This window comes from Oreochromis niloticus, linkage group LG5, assembly GCF_001858045.2.
Source record: "Oreochromis niloticus isolate F11D_XX linkage group LG5, O_niloticus_UMD_NMBU, whole genome shotgun sequence".
In the NCBI taxonomy this organism is placed as follows: Eukaryota; Metazoa; Chordata; class Actinopteri; order Cichliformes; family Cichlidae; genus Oreochromis; species Oreochromis niloticus.
The window spans coordinates 12,966,115-12,987,331 of NC_031970.2; the positions used below are offsets into that span (position 1 = coordinate 12,966,115).

At 39.7% G+C, this 21,217-nt stretch overlaps 1 protein-coding gene across 3 annotated transcripts in view; it reads right to left on the bottom strand.

Moving 5' to 3' along the window:
• Positions 1–492: 492 nt before the first annotated feature.
• Positions 493–21,217, bottom strand: part of pxk (PX domain containing serine/threonine kinase) — a 29,091-nt gene continuing 8,366 nt past the window's right edge. Inside the window, exons 5-19 of one of the 3 annotated variants that reach the window (XM_005469700.4) lie at positions 20,642–20,719; positions 19,783–19,856; positions 18,923–18,997; positions 18,539–18,643; positions 17,666–17,767; positions 17,391–17,552; positions 17,050–17,167; positions 16,854–16,932; positions 12,003–12,051; positions 11,832–11,909; positions 10,691–10,777; positions 10,474–10,537; positions 10,184–10,243; positions 8,654–8,682; positions 3,838–3,976 (exon numbers count right to left, since the gene is read on the bottom strand). In XM_005469700.4, coding sequence (XP_005469757.1) covers positions 8,666–8,682; positions 10,184–10,243; positions 10,474–10,537; positions 10,691–10,777; positions 11,832–11,909; positions 12,003–12,051; positions 16,854–16,932; positions 17,050–17,167; positions 17,391–17,552; positions 17,666–17,767; positions 18,539–18,643; positions 18,923–18,997; positions 19,783–19,856; positions 20,642–20,719 — 1,148 coding nt within the window. In that variant the 3' untranslated portion in view covers positions 3,838–3,976; positions 8,654–8,665. Of the gene's footprint in view, positions 3,977–8,653; positions 8,683–9,974; positions 10,100–10,183; positions 10,244–10,473; positions 10,538–10,690; positions 10,778–11,831; positions 11,910–12,002; positions 12,052–16,853; positions 16,933–17,049; positions 17,168–17,390; positions 17,553–17,665; positions 17,768–18,538; positions 18,644–18,922; positions 18,998–19,782; positions 19,857–20,641; positions 20,720–21,217 lie in introns of those variants that run through there. The other 2 variants (XM_003447699.5, XM_005469699.4) reach the window with 2 other exon arrangements.

A 21,217-nucleotide genomic window follows, 5' to 3' on the forward strand; every position in this document is an offset into this window, starting at 1 on the left:
GTGTCCCGCTGTGAATTAAATTAAAAGTGACCATAAATATAAAAAAATGCAATTAACACTGTTACACCTGAGACCATAGAGTCAATAGTTGTAACATAGCTCCTCGTAACAAAACAGTTGATGATGTAGCTGTGTCAGTGTCACAGAGGGATGGATGCCTCATTTTGGTCAATGCCTGTTGCCATGGCTTCTTTCTTCTTGTCTCACTCTCGCCACTTTTCATGATGCGGGCAGAGCCCAAAGATATAAAACCTACCCTTCGTCTGCCTTCACGGAACTCTTCTTTGTCAGGCAGCTGTGTCTACACCACTACTCTTTATGCTTCCACCTGTGCAACCTCATCACTTATCTTTTAGTTACCTGTAAATATCCCTCCCTGAGCAAACCTTTTAACTTTTGATAAGCTTCCATATAAGATGTCACATCCTGCCTTTTCCATCTTCCCCTGTTCATCACAACTATAAGAAAACGTGAAAATAAACAGGAAACTGCTTTTTTCCCCAAATGTTTATTCATTTGATACAAGTATTATTTATCACAGCAGCCAAATCTATTTCACGTTTGCTGATGATGAGGGGGTCCTCTTGCAGCTGCATTAATACACTCCTCAGGAGATTAGAGAGAATTTGCTGCCTTGGATTATTTTTTATTAACAAACATCCCCGTGGACCGGGCTTCCACCCCTCTAAAGTGCTGCAGAGACACATTCTGGTTAAACGTAATGAGCATTCATGCTAGGCTGATTGCACTGAATGATGAAAGTAAATGATTTGAGCACTGAGCTGTCATCGAAGGGCTAAAAACTTGGTTTTTAAAGAGTCTTTAGGTTACAGGATTCACCTGAGCTCCAGATTCAGCCACCAACGCTTCAGCACACAAGTTGGGTGATGAGGAATAAATCACCACAGGTGGTCATAGTTTCTGTTGCACACAGTGGGTCCTGGCTGCCCTGTGGTGACAGCTGTAAAAGTTGCATGTAATTTAAAGTTATAATTATTCACCTGTTGTGTTTTCTGTTGCAGATTTACAAAGTTTTACTCTGATAATTTTACAGACATGTGGACTATTGTTAATTGCTAACCACTCTAAGCCACATGCTGAAGCGTTGGCATACTACCACAAACAAAACGATGAGCTCATGTACAATAACAAAAAACATTCAGATTTCTTTAGGCACTATCACCCAAATGGGTATGGCACAATAACAACAAACAAAAGTCTGGACACAAACATTAAAACAGAGGAAAAAACAAACATTAAAAAGAATCAAAATCAGAAATCAGGGTCTGAAGTTAATCCTGAAGGCGAGCTGAGCTCTCTGGGGCTGCACTTCATCCACAAAATTTCAGTGCTGAATGTTATTTGTGTTTAATGTTACACAGCACTGCATGCTTGGAAAGAAACAGTTATATGAACAAGAATAATCTTCCCAAATACACTCGGGACAATAATAAACCGGTTACAGATCATCTGAAGCCTTGGTTCAATCAAACTTCCTTACATGGTTTGTGGCATTAGGTTAACTATTCCCAGAAGTACAGAGTAATGTTGACGGCAACGCATTATCTGTAGTTTACTTGTGGATGGAAGGATTATTAGAAATGATCTGGACCCTGGTCAGTGATGTGAAGAGACTGATGGACCAAAATAAAATCAGGAAAAAAAAATTGAGGATTTACTTGAGGTCAGGAGAAAAATGTGATGCGAGATTAATTTCAGACCCTGAGCACAATCGGAAGCAGAGCTGCTCATTGCCATGCATCCAAGTTGCTCTGATGCGGGGCAGTACAGACGTGATGATCTACCATAAACCTCAACAGCAGGCGGCTGATTTTAAATTCATGCTGCACTAGAATGAGAGACTGTGAGGATACCAGGTGAGAAAATTAATGTTATTGTTCATTTCCCTTTAATCCAACTGTAGTGCAGAGCTAAGGAGAATTCTGGGAAACTGTTTTCATCAACTGTGAGTAAAAGGAGCTAGGACGCACACCATCAAAACCTTATTTCTTCAGTGCTCCACACTTGCTTCATGCACAGTGCCTAAATTTATTAGTCCACCTCTCAACATAAGGTTTATGCCACAGCTGCATAAGTAATCAGTATTGGTAATTAACAAATTTGTTCTTTTATTCATTTGTGTAGCAGAATGTGCAAGCTTTTGAATCAAAATATTTCTAATGCTAAAATATAGTTATTTTTGTTATCCATGAATTTTTAAATTTACTGTTTTACAAGGAAAAAATGAAAGCATGATATATTTTGACTAAGACGCCAAATTAGAGTCATTTACATGCATTTCTGAGCAGAAAATCTTGTGGTTGAATGTTGATTGATTTATTTCTGTCCAGAGTGCCGGCTCACATTTGGCTGTAAAGTGATGAATTCAGTTTGCCTCAGAAATAATGATATAACTCTGATCTAATGTTTTTTTTTTTAAATAACAGGTGGTCTAATAAATTTATTAAACACGGTACATCGCATCTCCCTCCATTATACTTTGACCCACCTCTTTTTTCTGGGGGGTTATTTCTCCCAAACTTGTCATTGCCCCCTCATGCCATCATCAAATAAATGTGCACAAACAAACAGCTGGATGAAAACACAAGTAGTGTAGTTTGTAGCTTCCTATTCATTTAGCTGCTCTTCGTTATGTGCTCTGCCTCGTGCAAAATATTGCGCCCGTTTGGTCCAAAAGAAGGAAAAAAAGGAGATAAAGATGTTCAGAATCAATCTAAACTGGGATTGTTTCATGCTTATAGAGCTCGTGAGAGAGAGGGGTACAGTCTGAAGAACTGTGGAGACAACTGGGGGAAATGCAATGCAGAGAAACAGACCAATGAGCAGAGCGTCGGTTAAACCTCCACTGTTTTGTGCTGCAACAAACAGTCATTTCTGTCTGTAATTTCAATGTGATGTTTGATACTCAACCAAAAAATATCTACAGATCAATAAGATGCAAATAAACGTTTTTTCTGCTTTCAAACTCTCAATCCAGGAAGATGACTTTTTCTTGAACACCTTGCACTGCATTGGTATTTTGTTTTAATTTAATACACGGCATGACAGCGAGTTAATTAAAGACAGAGACGACCAGTTGGTGTGTTTTGCAGCTCAGTTGTGAGGAAACTGGCTCAGCAGAGCCTGCAGGCTACATGTCAAAAAGTCGGAGATAATTTAAAAGAAGGAAAGTTTGGTCTACTCCATACTCAGGACTGGTGCAGCACTCTGACACCATCGAAGTACTGAAATGAGTCCTAAATCCACAAAATGCAACTTCACCATCGAGCAGGGGTCAGGAATCCATGGTTGCTCCACAATTTCCTCTCACACATTTTTAAGTGCTACTTTTACGAGCACAAAGAACAAAAATTAAGTCAACTGGCTGTCCGCAGATCGGCCAGAAGAAAAGCTCACCCGATTCAGTTTCCCGCTTTTTATCCGGTGTCTGCCTCTTAAGGACAAAGTAACCAGAAAAGACAAAACCTTAAGGTGCCTAAGATTGTCCAGCATGTTTCGAAGGGCAAACAGAGGTCGCCATTTTACCCCACCTGTCCTCGAGTCTCTCCAACCACAGCAATGCATTAAAAGTTTAAAAGCAGGAGGGGGGAAAAAATGCAGAAACAGCAATAAAAACAAAAACTGTACTTAGATCTTTTGTTAGTGATTTTTTTCACATCTTGGGGGAGGGCCTTCACCACAGTGCAGAACTGGTGTGTCGGTCATGTTGCCATATTGAGGACACGTTGTGTCTGTGGACGTGGTCAGACGATGGGTTTGCTGCGGTCGATGGTATCGGCTTTCTTCAGTTTGCCCTTACTGAAGGTCTGGATGGAGCTCAGCAAGGCGGCACGGCCTCCTCCCGCTCCATTAGAGGAGGACAGAGGAGGAGGAGGACAGGAGGATGAGTCCTGTAAGGGGGGAGGAGGTGGCGGTGGAGGTGGAGGAGGTGGAGGGGCAGGAGCGGTGTGGGATCCTGGGTATGAGACAGAAGCATGAAAGGAGGAAGTGTTAGAGAAAAACAAAGGTTTCAGGGAACATTCCTCAGCAGCTGATTGCACAAAGATGCTCTGGAATCTGGTTCTGATCTGAAGTAACCGGGAAAACCTTACGGATCTAAAAGAGCTTGGAACACTAAACAAGGAAAGGTCTTCGATATGATCATGTTTCACCTAATTATTTCCACATGAACAGTAACCTGCCCACTGTCAGTTTTAATTGAGACACTTAACACTGGCAGAAAGTAAACCAGTTCCACAAAGAAACACAGTAAGACTGAAGTTTGGGTGTCCACGACTTTATACTCATTTGATAATTTATAACCATTTTTCTCATTTCTAATAAGCAAAAGAAAAAAAAAATTCAATTGAGTCATCTGGAGATAGATAGATCTATCTATATCCATCTATAGAGATAGATAGATCTATATCTATAGAGATGGATAGATCTATATCTATAGAGATGGATAGATCTATATCTATAGAGATAGATAGATCTATATCTATAGAGATAGATAGATCTATATCTATAGAGATAGATAGATCTATATCTATAGAGATAGATAGATCTATATCTATAGAGATAGATAGATCTATATCTATAGATCTAGATAGATCTATATCTATAGATCTAGATAGATCTATATCTATAGATCTAGATAGATCTATATCTATAGATCTAGATAGATCTATATCTATAGATCTAGATAGATCTATAGATCTAGATAGATCTATAGATCTAGATAGATCTATAGATCTAGATAGATCTATAGATCTAGATATATCTATAGATCTAGATATATCTATAGATCTAGATATATCTATATCTATAGATCTAGATATATCTATATCTATAGATCTAGATATATCTATATCTATAGATCTAGATATATCTATATCTATAGATCTAGATATATCTATAGATCTAGATATATCTATAGATCTAGATATATCTATATCTATAGATCTAGATATATCTATAGATCTAGATATATCTATATCTATAGATCTAGATATATCTATAGATCTAGATATATCTATATCTATAGATCTAGATATATCTATATCTATAGATCTAGATATATCTATATCTATAGATCTAGATATATCTATATCTATAGATCTAGATAGATCTCTCTCTCTCTCTCTCTCTATATATATATATATATATATATCTATATCTATAGATCTAGATATATCTATATCTATAGATCTAGATAGATCTCTCTCTCTCTCTATATATATATATATATATATATATATATATATATATATATATATATATATATATATATATATATATATATATATATATATATATATATATATATATAGAGAGAGAGAGAGATCTATCTAGATCTATAGATCTAGATATATCTATATCTATAGATCTAGATATATCTATATCTATAGATCTAGATATATCTATATCTATAGATCTAGATAGATCTATATCTATAGATCTAGATAGATCTCTCTCTCTCTCTATATATATATATATATATATATATATATATATATATATAATATATATATATATATATATATATATATATATATATATATATATATATATATATATATATATATATGTAAAGTGGGACAAATGTTCATTACCAAAGGGATTTTTGATATTTAAGGTCACTTAACTGCCCTGTACCTGTTCACATTTTGGTTATTCGTTTCTCTTTAAAGTTTATCCATGAATCATTGGATTGGTTTGATACTTAAGGAAACCTTTTCTAATCGTTGCCACCTTTGAAGCATAATTTAAGTCCTTCTAGGTGTGCGATTACAAAAGACATCACTGGGAATAATTAACCTTTGCACTGAATCTAAAATATACATACCTGTGTGTCACAAATGGAACACATGCCTCACAGCTCTAATTTATACCCGTTAATACATAATTTCTATCACATAAATGCGTTTTATGTACTTAGATACTGTCTTGATGATATTTTATGTGTCTAAAGAAAAGAGGGACGCTGTTTCCAGAGAGACTTTATCTTTGTGAAAGCAGCAATCTCAGATATCACTGTGACCAGGCTGAACTCAATCCACCATCAACTTCAATGGAACAACTCTCAGTTCCTGACACTACTCGGACATGTTTTCCTCAAATACTTGTGAGAAACAGTCTAGTGGTTCTTTAAACTAATACACATGTATGCGTTTTCATACGTCATCAGTTAGTGAGGTCTCTTTTGTCCTTTTCTCTATACAAACGGCTCCAATTAGAGCAGCACTCACAAGCCTCAGTACCAGCCTCTATCAGAATGAAATGAGTTCTAGAATGCTCAGCTTAAGTTCCAGAACCTCCAACTTCATCCACAGCAACAGAATTCCAAGCTCTCTCTGATTGGATGACTCTTCCAGCAGTGCATTCTGGGACTTTTCGGCCTCGTATTCCTCTGTTTCTGAAACATTGAACTGACGGTGAATTGAACTCAAACCCGTTACGCCTCTTGCAGCTGCGCCATTCTGCATCCCCAAGCTCCGTGAAAGCCAGGGATTACAGGCAAAGAAGCGAAATGCTGGGAAGCGTTAACATGTGGGTAAAGCGGAGGCCAATAGCCGGGACTGGAGTTCGCCAACTCCACAGTGAATAATCCGTGACATAATGAAAGGACATCCATCAGTCTGACAGATGGCAGCCGACCTGGAGAAACCGTTCTGTGCACTCAGAGTGTTTGGGGATGAGATTTTCAGTGAAATCTTTTTTCTTTCTTTCTTTTGTCTTTTTTAAACATTAAAATCCAACTGTAATAATTTAGCGAGTGCAGAACCTTTTATGTGGCGACTGATTTTTCTCCAGGATAGCTGTGTGACAAAATGACTTTCATTACGTTTGGCAGCCACAGTGACCTTCAGGGATTTTTCATGTAATATTCAGATGACTCTTCTGTTAACATCCACAGCTACACTCTCAGTGAGACCACATTTCACGGTTAAATCGACAAATTTCAACTGAAATCTGTGACCACATGTTGTGCACCCGATTTAAGTGTCGCATTGTTTCAGGTAAGTTTTGTTACTGTAATGAGCTGGAAGGTTTAAAGTTTAGTTTTTTTTAAATTGATCACAAAATTGTACAGTTTACATCAATTTTAATGGCACCTGTCATCACTGACAACGCCACCTCCTACAGAATGCGTCTGACCAACTGTCGACAGGTTTGTACCATAGACAGTATTATAAAAAATAAATAAAAAAAAAAACCCAACAACAATGATAATAATAATAATACTAATAATAATACTAATAATACTAATAATAATAATAATAATAATAATAATAATAATGATAATAATAATACAAAAAAATAAATAAATGTATAAATAAAAAATAGACCATGCTGCCACAACGGCACCCACTGTTTTAGTCTGGTTACGAAGGCTCGAGCTGATTCTCATTCATTTTGATGTTTAGAAGCCAGAGATGACAAGTAAAGGAAGATAATGGTTCTTTCTGACTATTATGATCATCACAATTTACCAATTGGACTTCATGTTTTATTCAGTATGACCTGAGACTACCAACTGAACCCATTAACTCCTCAGGAAAGAGCCATTTTCCCCATATACATCCATAGAGCTGCCCCTTTTGGTTTTTTGGGTTTTTTTTGCAACCACACAAATCGCCCCTGCTGGCCTTCACAGGTTTAAGGGTTTTCAGCACTGACTTGACCTTTCAGACCATCTGTGGTTTGGAGAGACCTCAAGCTCCTCTGAACAGTTATTTACTTGGTTTAAATAAAACTGACACGATGTTTTTATTGCTGGGCCCAAAGGAGGAGGTTTTGGCCAGTTATACATGCATAATAAAAACACCCATTTAATCCAAAAGTTAGTTTCTTTAAGATTGCTGTGGACGAAGAATTATCTGAATATGTAATAAAAATAAAAAAAGATACAGAAAAACCTTAAATAAAATGATAGCTTTTTGTGATCTGCAGAAGAGCTGTGTAAGGCAGGGAGGAAAACCTATGGGGGTAAAATGAAAAGACATTTCACAGCTAATGGCACAGAGAAAATTCAACTATTACCACCTCACAAAGTGTTGGAATGATGATGATGAAAAAAAAGTGACACCTCACCCTAACCAAATAACCAGCAGACAAAACAAACAAGACAGACAGACAGACGTGCTCTAACAGACTGACCAGGCAAAGCTGACCAATCACAATCTCCAATGAAAACAGCCGGTCTAAGTCAGGAAGGAGTTTGACCGCATGCGATGTTTGGAAATCATTGCAGATTGTGAGGTTTTTTTTAAAGATGTGCATACACCCCATTAACAAGTTCTTTCATTCTTCATTTCCAGACTCAAACCTATGAGAGCAGGATTAGCCAATAAGACACGGTGATTACATAAACTCAGTTTGGTTTGAAATGATCAAACGTTGCTGATGTTTCTGAATCAAAGACTTTTTGACAGCTTAAAAAAAAGATAAAGGATTAATGGATAAAAGTCTGATTACAAATAGATCAAACAGTTTAAATCAATCTCTTTCCTTCATTAATGGCCTTCATAAATGTGACCAGGTCTTGTAACGAGGAACTTGCTGGAAAGCTGGGGTATACAACAGCTTAAAAAAAAAAACCCCACTGGAGACCTTCATCATCATTGACATCAGAAATCTTTTACTTTACCCAAAGACACGGTCAGAATGGAGCATGCTCTACAGTGGAGACAGCACAGGAAGGAGAGAGAGAAGGAGATGACGGTTATCTGTTCAGAGGACCAATCAGCATTTACACAGTATCACCAGGACGAGGAGAAGGGAGAGGAAAGCAGAGAGGAGACACTAACAGCAGGGAAGGAAGCTGGTGTTGACTTTGTGTCAGCAGGTTTTGCTGCTAAGTTGGTGACATTTTAGATTTTTCTTGCTGCTCTGTATGATGTACAGTTTACAGATGTATGTCTTGAACCAAGCTTAGATTAAATATATTCCAGAAAAATCTAGATGGCATAAAGCACCAGCGCAAACTGGGCTTTGGTATTAAGTAAAAAAGAAAAGGAAAAAAAAAAAAAAAAAAAAAAAAAAAAAACGCACAATTTGGGTGCCAAGTGTAGAAATGGAGAATACAAGAAAGGCTATGTCCATCTTCTGAATACAGTCTATGGTTTGTACCAAAATTAAAGAAACTTCCTCTAAGTGTTTGAAGGTCTTATGGTTTTCTTTTGTCTGCTTGTCCATCCCATTTTCTTTCAAACAAGGCTGAGGTATTAAAACTACAGTAAAATACTAAAACAAAAACAACTTGTTTAAATTTCACTATGTCTATAAAGCTGTTTTTCAAGATGTCCATCTGCAGTAAGATTGAAGGGTAAGAAAACACTTGCAGGTCCTCTAGATGCTGCTTGAAACTGCTCCAATCCCCATAGTACAGAATACAGCTCTGGTTTCGGACAGTTCCCTTCTTCCTAGCTGAGTGGGATAAATATATTTTATAGCTTATCTTATATTAAGGATAAGCGGAAGAGAATGGATGGATGAAAAGCTTATCCACCTGGATAACTGAGTTTTGGGCGTGGCTGTGTTGACTGACAGGTGCTCTGACACAGGAAGCTATAGCAGATCAGCTTCTGCTGAGTCAATTTCAAGTCATTATAAACTAACCCTCTTCATTGTGTGTGTTGCTGGTGCCGTTTGTGTGAAACAGACCATCTCAGAAGCTTGTGGTTCAGTTTTCAGATGATGAAACTGTGGCTACATCAGTGTTTCATACAGCTGGGGATGGACCGACACACAGCACGTAGATTTTACTTTTTTTTTTTAAACAGTAAGAAAAATACAAAATTTTGGCAGATTTAAAGTTTAAAATATGAAATAAAACATCCAGGTTTCCCACCCTGCATTCACCTACCTAGAGACAAAACAAAGTCAATAAGATGTACTACTACTGCAGAGACAGATACCTGCCTGAAAACCACACGATGAGAGAAGAGGTGAAGAGACAGAGACAGATATTTCAAGTTAATGATTAGTCTTTATAATCAAACAGGCAAATTTCAGATGAAAACTGTTATTGATGTGAGTCACAGCACAACCCTGGCAGGTTCTCATCATGGGGGGGGGGGGCGACACAGTCTGCCTGACAATGTCCAAAACAAAGAGACAGGTGGGAGAAAAACAGGCAGTTAAAGTGACAGCTGTAAAGACAGTCTGACAGACGTACCTGTGGTTGATGGGGGAGTGGGGGAGGAAGGGCATGTGGGCGGGGAACTAGCTCCAGAACCTGAAGACGGGACAAAGAAACCCCTTTAATCATCTTTAACTTGAGAGTGACTCTTAACTTTAACATCTCCTGGCATGTTAGAGGTTAGATGGTCTCTTTAACAGTAACAGATGAAAGCTGCATGTGCCATCACAGCCAGCCTCACATACTCTGTCCTAATTTCCTGATCTCATTAACAGATGGCGGCGGCGCTCGTGTGCCAAGAAATGCCTCTAACAGCAGCGACCTACCAGAGTTATTGTTGTTTCGGACTGAGACATCTTCTTCATTTTCATAAGCTGAATGTCTGGACTTCTGCAAACATAAAACCATAGCTGTGTGTTTAATTCTGGAACGATCTGTCGGCTGTGTATATCAAATGTATTTCACTTCAGACAGAAAACTACAACCCATTTTCATCACAGAGGAAGTGTTAAATTTTAATTAGAGCTGCTGGTGCGTGCTGACCTTCCTTGCCAGGATCTTTCTCTTCTTCTTCTCCTCCTCTGAGCAGTGGTGAGACTGAGCTCTGGTCAACCTCCTGTGTTGGTGCAGCTGCAATCAGACAGTCATACAGAAAGTTATTTTCAACATCAGGAAATTTCTCATAAAAACTGGCCACCCTGTAACACTGCACTCGTAGATTTGTGTATCCCGTATTTCTGACGGTGAATATTCTTGAACAAATTAAGCAAATAACACCACTATAAACTTGTTTTTCTGGGTCACCCGAGAGTTTTGAATCTTGACTGTATATAACAGATGGACATAGCCAACATTACATCATCCACTGGCAAAACCTTAGAAGCCTCAAGCTCAAGCCTCAAGCATTGTCATCAACTTGTATTCATTTAGACTTGAAGCTAGCGACTGAGGCTATAAACTCATTAGAAAAAAAATAAATAAAATCCCCCAACCAAAACTGCTGCCCCCTGCTGGCTGTTAGAAATAGTGCAGGTTTGAGGCATTAAAGCATCTGGAAGCCGCATCCATCTTTAATATACAGTCTACAGCCATAAACTGATTTCACCTTATTTGTTTCACACAGAAAGTCCAAAATGTTTACAGTGATTTAAGAGACAGCAGGTGTATGATTCATGTCACAACATGTCAGCCTACTAGCTGAACTTTAGAACAGATTCACACTTTTTCAGGTCTCTCTTAAATCTTTCCTCCTACTCATACTGGTCATACTTTCCTGTGTGCTTTTAATGCAAGTGACGGAGGGTGGGGAAAATACAGAGTCTTTGTTCCCGTAAAAGTCTGTGTTAATCAAATCAAGGCAAGTTTCTACAAAGTTGCTGTCTTAAGCTTGAAACTTCCTCTTTTTGTGTCTACCGACAGTGTGGACAGACTTGGAAATATTCTACCTACATTATCAAGGATTACGGGAAATACAGTGATCTGTGGAGCACTGAGTCTGAGCTAAACCGCAAAAGTTACAAAAAAAAGAAAAAAGAAACCATTTGGAAACAAAATAAACGCACTGTATGCACAAGAAAACTTGTCCATAGATACTCAAATCTTTAAAACCAAGAGAGAGAACAAATAGCAATGCAGAGAAATTATTGCTCAAGTACTGTGGGAGGACAGAAGAATGTTGACCCACCAGTCTCTGCTCCTCTTGCAGCCTTTTCTCCAGGCTCTCCTTTGCTGCTTTCAGTGCTTCCTTCAGCCTGCCGGGGACCTGGAGGAGGATATTTAAGATATTCTTCATTTTTATTCTTCATCTTTGTTGTTGAACAAACTCACGGCAATAACGTCAAACTGAACCTCTCACCTTAATCTGGAGCTTTTCTGAACGTTGAAGCTGGACATCACTGAAAAGCCTGGAAAACAAAACTGGTGGCTCAGAAAAATAAACCTTACACTTCTCTTTATTCAGCTTTTATGTGACTCTCTGCCTCTCATAAACACAAGATTTGAGCAGGCAGTGGCTGAGGCTTTAGCGCTCACAGACAAAGCTGTGTACCCGATGCGGATAGATGAGGATGTCCCCCTCTCGACCAGAATGTTAGTGATGCAGCACCTCACCCAGTTCACGATCTCTGACAACTCAAAGGCTTTTGTAATGTGTGAAGTGCAAAAACACAGTTATGCTTCGTTGTCAGTTGGCTGTACTGCACAAACTAATGACATTAAAATCTACTGAGAAGTAAAAGAGGCTGAAACAGTCAGCCCAAATTAATCTCAACCCAATGTTGTAAGCGGGTGTAACAGGACAAACAGACAGTGGCCATTACATGAGCTCATCAGTCCTTCAGGCAGTCAAGCTAAAAACTGTCTTAAACTGAGTGTTTATAGCAGCCTGACATCTGAACCTTTGTCTCACAGGGATTATTTGAACATATGCTTACCTCATTATCTAAAAATAAATAAATAAATAAATAAAAGAGCCATTAAAAGCCATTTATCACACCATCTGTATAAAAGCCTTATAAAGTGTTCTTTTCATCCTCTCCACTGTAGGTTTGTTTCACACAGAAAAAGCGTAACTGAATTAGGAGTAATTTAGCTGGAAAGTCCTCTCCCGCACATGTCACAGTGCCAAAGAGGGCAGGCTTGCATGCTTGTGAGGACCCTGAGAACTATACCAGCTGGGACTTTGGCCCCTGACAAGTTTAACAATGTCAACAAGTCAGAGACAAGAAGCCAGTTGAAGGAAGGCCCTGGTTCTCTGGGCTGATGGTGGGGAAACAATACTGTAAGACAACCTCATTTTACAGAAACTGAAACAAGGTCATCTGTCTGCAGACAAACTGCTGATTTATGTGAATCTTTAAATTTGGCAGATTTCTGCAGCTTCTCCTATACATCAGGAGCTGTAGTGACACGATGGAGAGAACATGCATTTACAGTCCTTTTTTGGGTTTGTGTAGACATAACTGCCTTACCACAACATACTTCAAATACAACGAAGGCTTCTACAGACAAAAACATGGCTGTGCCATGGGCTCCCCTGTGTCACCTATTGTAGCCAACCTTTACATGGAGGAAGTGGAAAGAAAGGCTCTTGGCTCTTTTAAAGGGAGAGTACCCAGCCACTGGTACAGATATGTGGACGACACCTGGGTCAAAATCAAGACACAAGAAGTGGAATCCTTCACAGCGCACATTAACGCCGTGGATAAAAACATCAAGTTCACCAGGGAAGACACTAAGGACAACTGTTTGCCTTTCCTGGACTGCGCCGTGCACATTGAAGAGAATGGCAACCTCAACATTGAAGTTTACCGGAAGCTGTGGCGTGTCCAGCGGGGTGGCCTGGGGGGCACAGGCCACCCCCAACCAGACTGGCCACCCCAGGTGCCACCCCGAAGCGAAAACAATAAAATCCAATGAAATATCAAATGTACGATTATGTTTTCACAGTGAAGCTCAGATATCCGAGTGTAAGTGAATGCAGCATCGGCTTCTGCGCTATGAGCATCATGTTAGCAAAGGTAGGAGAGCCAAGCACGAAAGACAGCACCACAGAAAACAGTTTTTCGGCGAAAGATTAACAGTTTAACATAGCTGGACTGGCCATCGAGCATGGCGGAGCTTCCACGGCGGCTAGCAGGTGGATGAGGGAAGGGTAGGCAGGAGGAGGAGAGACCCGAGGCAGCCGCCAGTCCGAGTGTCAGGTGAACTGAACTTCAGGTAAGAAGTTATGACCTGCAGTCTATCTGGGTCAGATATAAACCAAGTTTAGGTGGAGTTTATTTTCGTTGTGCTGACTTTTTACACTCAGTTACAATAACTCGTACTGCGTACTAGCTAGCATGACAGAGTTTCTATACAGCTGGGTGGGTGCTGTGATGTTACTGATAGTGAACTTTATTTTATTCATAAGGTTAGTTTGTAGAGTTGCCAACGGCTCCTTAAAAAATGGAATGGTCCCTCATTCAGAGAAAATATTACAGGTTTTGTATTGAGCTGAGAAGAGACGCTGTTTGTCCCGGACTTTAACTATAATGAAAAAGACACAACGCTGGAGTTATTCTGTGTCTTTGCTGCACAGCTGCCTCTTCTTCTCTCATTCTCCCCCCTCCCTCTCCTGTTGCTACTTCAATCATGAAACTGATCAATGATCAGCTGATCGGCTTTTCTCTCTTGTTTGTTTATCGCCCACTTTGCACCAGAAAGAGGAAACTGCCGGATGTCGCACTAAACAACAGCAGCACGTTTAAGCTTGATCAGCTGTTGTTAGAATTTATTTAATATTAATTTCTAGTATCAGCTGATGTTTGCTGGAGCCACAGCTGTAAAGCTGCTGGTCATGATATCGGTTTGGATATGTGGTGAGAGGGAAACATGAAGATGAAACCAGGAGATGTCCTTACTGACTCATCAGAGCTGAACAGGTGATGGAGAAACAGGTTTACCTTTTAGGTGACATGAATGAGTTGAAGGGAAGTTATGAACTGTTTCTGAGAGACAAATAACACCAGGATCCTTTTTTTTTATGTAGCTGACAGCTGGTAACTGTGCAGGGGCGGATCTAGCAAAGTTATGCCAGGGGGCCAAGTAGGGCATTAACAGGGAAAGGGGGGCACAAAGAAATACTTTTCTTTCTTATTCTCATTTAAAATATCTAGCTTTTATTAATAATTATCTGAATCTTGCGAACAAAGTTTTTATCTGACGTAAAATTGATAGAAATCATACATATACCAACAAGACTGTACATCACTGTCACAACAGCGTTTGTTTTCATTCAAAGGCTTTATGGCTTTAATACCTGGTGGGCCGGTCTGTAGTCAAAATGCCCAATTTTTTGTCCCAGTCCAGCCCTGCAGGTTAATACTGGCAGTGTCACCATGCCAGCTGACTGTATTTCATCATCAGCCAGTGTTGTTCTTTATACATCAATATTACCAAAGTTTACCATAAGGCAGCATAGAAAGTCTTTACTTGCTTTCAGGTTTCATTCAAATGTTAGTCTTTTCATTTGTTTCCCCACTTTTTTCCTGTTTCAAAATCAAACACCAGTTTGTAAGAAGATTATCTTCTTTTTTTAATAGGCAGATAAAGTTTTGCATTGGCTAATTTGCCAATTGTATGTTAAAAATGTTTGTATTTTAATATTCAAAAATGTTTTTGCCCAAAACATATGTGCACCATATGTCAGTAAAAATACTATGCAAATATTGCTGTCCTTGAATGCTGAGTAAACACTGACAAAGCACTGATTGTATCTCTTGTACTTCATCAACGCAGTATCTAAAAACTTTGCACCGTAGTGGTTAAAACCTCATTCTAATAAGAGTCAAAAGCAAATTCAGTTATTAGGTTTACAGGGTTATTGAATGATGGTTAACTGTTGGTAGAATTTTTTTTAACATTATCTGCCAATTACATCTGCCACCCTTCTCCAAATCTGTGCCCCTACCTGGCCCCCCCAACAAAAATTTTCTAGACACGCCACTGACCGGAAGCCCACACACACGGACCAGTATCTCCTCTTTGACTCCCATCACCCTCTGGAACACAAACTTGGAGTAATTAGGACCCTACACCACCGGGCAGAACTTGTTCCCTCTAAGCCTGAAGGGAAAAAGAAGGAACACACACACATGTAAAGGAAGCACTGAAAACATGTGGTTATCCTAACTGGGCGTTCATAAAGTCAGCAAAAAGGCACAGAAAAGAAGATCAGACACCAGCGAGGGAGGATAAGAAAGACAGACGCAACAACGTTGTCATCCCCTATGTAGCCGGTGTATCAGAGAAACTCAGGAGAGTTTTCTCCAAGCATGACATCCCAGTGTACTTCAGACCCAGCAACACACTCAGACACAAACTGGTTCACCCGAAAGACAAAACTCCAAAACACAGACTGAACAACGTGGTGTATGCTGTACAGTGCAGTGAGGAATGCCCAGACCTCTACATTGGAGAGACCAAACAGCCACTTCACAAGCGCATGGCACAACATAGAAGAGCCACCTCCACGGGACAAGACTCAGCAGTCCATCTGCATCTTAAGGATAAAGGTCACTCTTTCGAGGATGCCAATGTTCACATATTGGACAGAGAGGACAGATGGTTTGAAAGAGGAGTGAAAGAGGCCATCTATGTCCACTGTGAGCGACCATCTTTGAACAGAGGCGGTGGTTTACGACACCAACTGTCTGCCATCTATAATCCAGTTTTGAGTTCCCTCCCCAGACGCCTTAACGCCCACTCACATCCTGGGCCATCTGACCTCAGGAAATCACATGATAGGGTGGGGCCAGGTTTCACAATGGGCTCACCCGAAACCCTGGCTGATTAGGTCCCACACCCACTTTCACACCTTGGCGCATGTGATTTGAGGATCACCAGGGGGTCCTTTGTCCCTCCTTGGGGGGATACTCCCACTGGGTTAAATCTGGGACTCTCGGCCATTTGACCTTAGAACTGAAGAAGCTTCTCGGATGAGAGGTGAAACGTCTTCAAGCAACTCAAAGAAGTCCAGACGCTTTTCTTTGCAAACTCCTTTGACTACGATGACCTGGATGACTGAGAACCTTCACAGACATGTAGACATAACTTTAAAAAAAAAAAAAAAAAAAAAAAAAGCTCCTATGTGCACTTGGGGGATAACAAAGACTCCCCGAGGGCTTTCAAGCTGTGTGTTACTTTAAATACTAAAAGGTGAACTCACGGCGTCTGCATGAGTGCCGACACTGTCGGCATCCCGCTTTTACAGGCTTCTGTGGACAGAATAGACTGCAGCACCGACACTGAAAAATAAACCATCAAAGATCAGCAACAATAAAACTGCAATTGCTCCATTTAGACATTTCAGTCTCTACATATTAAAATACAGGATGTGCGTGTGTGTGTGTGTATTTACAGACCCACAGCTGTGGAGGGGGCAGGGGGGTACTGCTCAATGGGCACGCTGTCTGGCGGTCGGCCGTACGTCATCTCGTACAATAAATGTCCGAAGCAGAAGACATCAATGCTCTCTGTGGTCTGCCGTGAACACACAAACAGTTTCTGTCTCTCAAACCTTCAAACAACAGTTTGTGGATCATCTGGCACACGTAGTTTATTTAGTCTCTCAGTTCTTAATAAATCATTTCAGAGGTCACACTAATTACAGCAATGATAAAAAGAATCTGTGTGTGTAGGTTTAGGTCTTATTTTAGCCTCAACTAATCAGGCTAATGCAAACTGAGTCAGTGTGTGCACATACGTTAATTTTCCTGAACTGGGTGAAGGCAGGTCGCAGTGCAGAGGGAACTCCCAGCATGCCGTTCTCCACGTCCATCAGTCGACACACGCCGTCATCCACAAGAACGTTAGACGTGTGCAGGTGACCAAAAAATATACCAGCGTCATGGAGGAGCTTTAGTCCCTGAATATAAACACACAGATAGTCACACAGTGTATGTATATATGTATATGTATGTGTGCATACATATGTGTGTGTATGCGTATATGTGACTGTGTGTATATGTGTGTCTGTACCTCCAAAATCTGTCGGCCGTACAGTTTTATGTGTGGGAGCTCGAGGCCCTGACTCTTCTTTGGATTGCAGTACTTCTTCAGGTAACTCTCCCTGGGCTTCACCTGGACAAAGGAAGATTTTTGTTTGAACTACTTTTGACAAACTTGACAAACACAGCTTGATCAAGCCTATTTTAAGGAAACACATTAATGCAACGCATACAGGAATCCTTCCTCATGCAAAAAAGTCCCATTATGCAACTTGTGTATTCCAATATGATGAATGTTATTCTGTAAAAAGCACACCAGCGATGTTTTATTTTAAATTTAACAACTGATGCTGCTCAGCTATGGCTTCATATCACACAGGGAGACATTTAGGAGTGTTTAGTCTACTCTGGGTGTTTAAATCAGTTTCTCCCGGTCGTTCCTACGTCTGACTTCCTGCCTCCCTCACTTGTTTCGTGTAGCTTGACACAGCTTCTGCAAAAAGTAGACCCAACGCTACTTTAAGCACAACTGACAGGAGTTGTCTTGAGTAGGGCGGAAGCAAGTCAGGTGTTATTCCAGGCACAATTTTAATGCAGGCAGAATCTGACAAAACTGCATTTTTTGACTTTGGTAGAGGGATTATGGTTAATAATTGTTAATATTTAATAACTGCTAGCAGTGCCATGTCTTTTGTTGGTTTTACACATTGTAGTTTGACTTACTGGGAAAATATGAATAGTGCAAAAAACTATAAACTACATGTATATAGAGATAAGTGGTTCCATCAAGTGTGACTCATGAAATCAGGCTGAAATTTCAGGGCGCCTCTCTTTGGTTCAGATGCTGTTCGACTATCTGAAAGTTTGACTGAAGCACTGAAACACGAGCACACAGACTGTTTACCTTACAGATGTGGTCTCTCAGAGAGCCCTTCTCACTGAACGGCCGGATGAGCAGTGCTGAAGACTCGCTGGTGCTGGAGAACAACAGTGGACAGAGATATGGGATCTGTCGAGGAAGAGGAGTTTAATCACTTACAGGCCATAACCGGAAACATATGCAACTCTGATCAGGTGTTTGTCTGTTATACCATTTGTAGTGAAGTCAACTTTGCCATTTATGTGCAAAGCTGGTTAGCTTTAGCTGGATTGTCAGTTGACAATTCATCAGAATGAACAGTTTCTAAATTGATCTAACAAATTAAGGTACATGATCACGTCACTAGCTAGCTCTGATGTTACAGATTGCTTTGTCTAATTCTTGGACAAATATGTGGTGCGGACGTACAGACAGGCTGGTCAACAGCTTTATGGCTGACTGGAGGTCTTTGTCTGACAGGAACTTATCAGGACCCAGGTCCACCTACACACAGACACACACACACACACAAAAACATGTGTTACCCCTCCCTGCTGGGTGATACCATAACATCACCTAATTTTATTGAATCATTTGATCTCTTCTGAGCTTTGGGGGAATGAAACACCACTTAATAGTCACATTTTTATCAAAAAAAAGTAATAAAGATGTCAAAGAGCAAAGTTTTTCTTGTTTCCACATATTTTTGTTAAACTCTTGAAGACTGTTTCTGTGTACCGTCCTCTGAACTCAGCCATATAAAACAAAATATTTTGGTGATTACAGCATGTGCTATCTAATGTAGATTATTTGAATAATGCATTTCTGACATTCTTGCCATCAGTTTGGAGGCTGAGACACTGAAATATGAAGGATTTAACTCATGAGTCATAAATCAGAGTTTCCAGAGGTCAAGAGCTGTAAAGTCACCTTAGACTTACAAACACAGAGAGATGTGGCAATCTTCATCTCTCCAAAAGCTTTTAAAATGTAATTTATGGTAAAGTCAGCAAACTTTTAAACCAGTTTTCATATGATTTGATTGGCGATTCTATACATGCAGCTTTACATGCAGTTAACCAATAAAATAAATATTTATGGTAAGTGCTTCCACAATATAACTCATCAAACAAGAGCCTGCAAGAGCTCCAAAGCCTTTCAAGTTGTCTGCAGTGAAGAGGTGAAGAGGCTTTTGGCAAAAGATGATATTTAGCCACCATTTATATTTAATTAATATTTTTTAAGTCATCATTTTTCAATGTCACAGGAATTCTTTCTGTTTTACTCACCCAGCTCAGCAGGTACCTCTCTTTGGTCTGCTCTTTGCTTTTGACTAAAAAATATTTCTTTCTGATCCTCCAGCCTGAAAAAAAAAAAAAAAAACCACAAACAGAAAACAGCGCCTTACTTTAACTGTAACTCAGCCAATAAGAGTCAAACATTTAGTCTAATATACTGCAGCACCATCACAGGCTTCCTCTCACAAATTAAACGCTGAATTCATATCCAGCTTTACTTTCTCATGGGCTGCACAGATTATGTTGCTTCAGTCATAACTGACTGGTTTGGCCAGTCACCGTTAGCAGAACAATGCTTTTAGCTTCTGTGCCACCCCCTAAAATTCCTCCAGCTTCTTAGCAGTTAGCATTTTCTCATAATTACATTTGCAGCTGTAAAGGCTAAAGCGATCAAGTTAAGTCGATTTAAAAACAGCGAGGGTGGACCGTAGTGCTGTACAATCAAAATGAATAGAACAGAGGTGAAAATACAGAAAAACAAAACAAGAAAAAAACAAAATACAAAAGAAACATGTCAATCCCCAATTACACTGAGCTTACTCCCTATTTATCAAAAAATAAATTAAATGAATGACTTCAATTTATTCAAATAATGGCTGACACGAACCCATGATCACTGCATTTTAATCTAAAAGAAAAAGTGTAGCAGGATGAACATAAAGTGATGATAACAGATGTCAGCAGCTGGATGGAAGGTCTGAACAAACACCACCAACCCCTCCATGATCATCTTAATTAGAAAGGAAAACAAAGCTTAACTAAACACTGCAGTCACAGCACTCTATTCACTAATGCTTTATAACTAAATCAGTCAGATTTCTTTTTAATGTGTCATGTGACTGAAACTTACCCATGTCTCTAAGAGGCTCCAGGACCTCCCACTTTGGGTCTGACCTGAAGAACATGGAGACCTGCTGCAGGGCAATTTCTGAGAGAAAGAGAGCCACACAGTACACTTTAATGAAACTAAAGACTCATTAAATTACATGCTCTCGGAGTATGGGCTCACGGCAGCTGCAAGTATGAGTTCTCAGACTACAGCCGTTGTGGGAAATATACCAAAACAAACAAATCTTCATATGAGGAGTCAGAAAATAAACTGGGAAGAGACCCGTGACAAATTTGCTTCCTTTTACTTCTGAACTTGTGTATAATTTTGATGTCGACTACAGCTGTGTAAAGTTCTGTATCTTGCAGGATTGCAATCTAGATGTGCCATTCAGTTTTTAGTTCCTGGTGCAGTGTTTCCAGAATCTCATACTGTAGTGATCACACACACTCACACACCAGCCACATCGACACAGCTGCCCAAATACTGTACGTGACAGTTGTTCCTAACAGTCCGTTTCATGTCGTCTGCCTCCCGTTAAATCAGAAAGTGGGAATGATGAGCAGGTGACATGACAGCTCTCACAGCTCTCTAAGA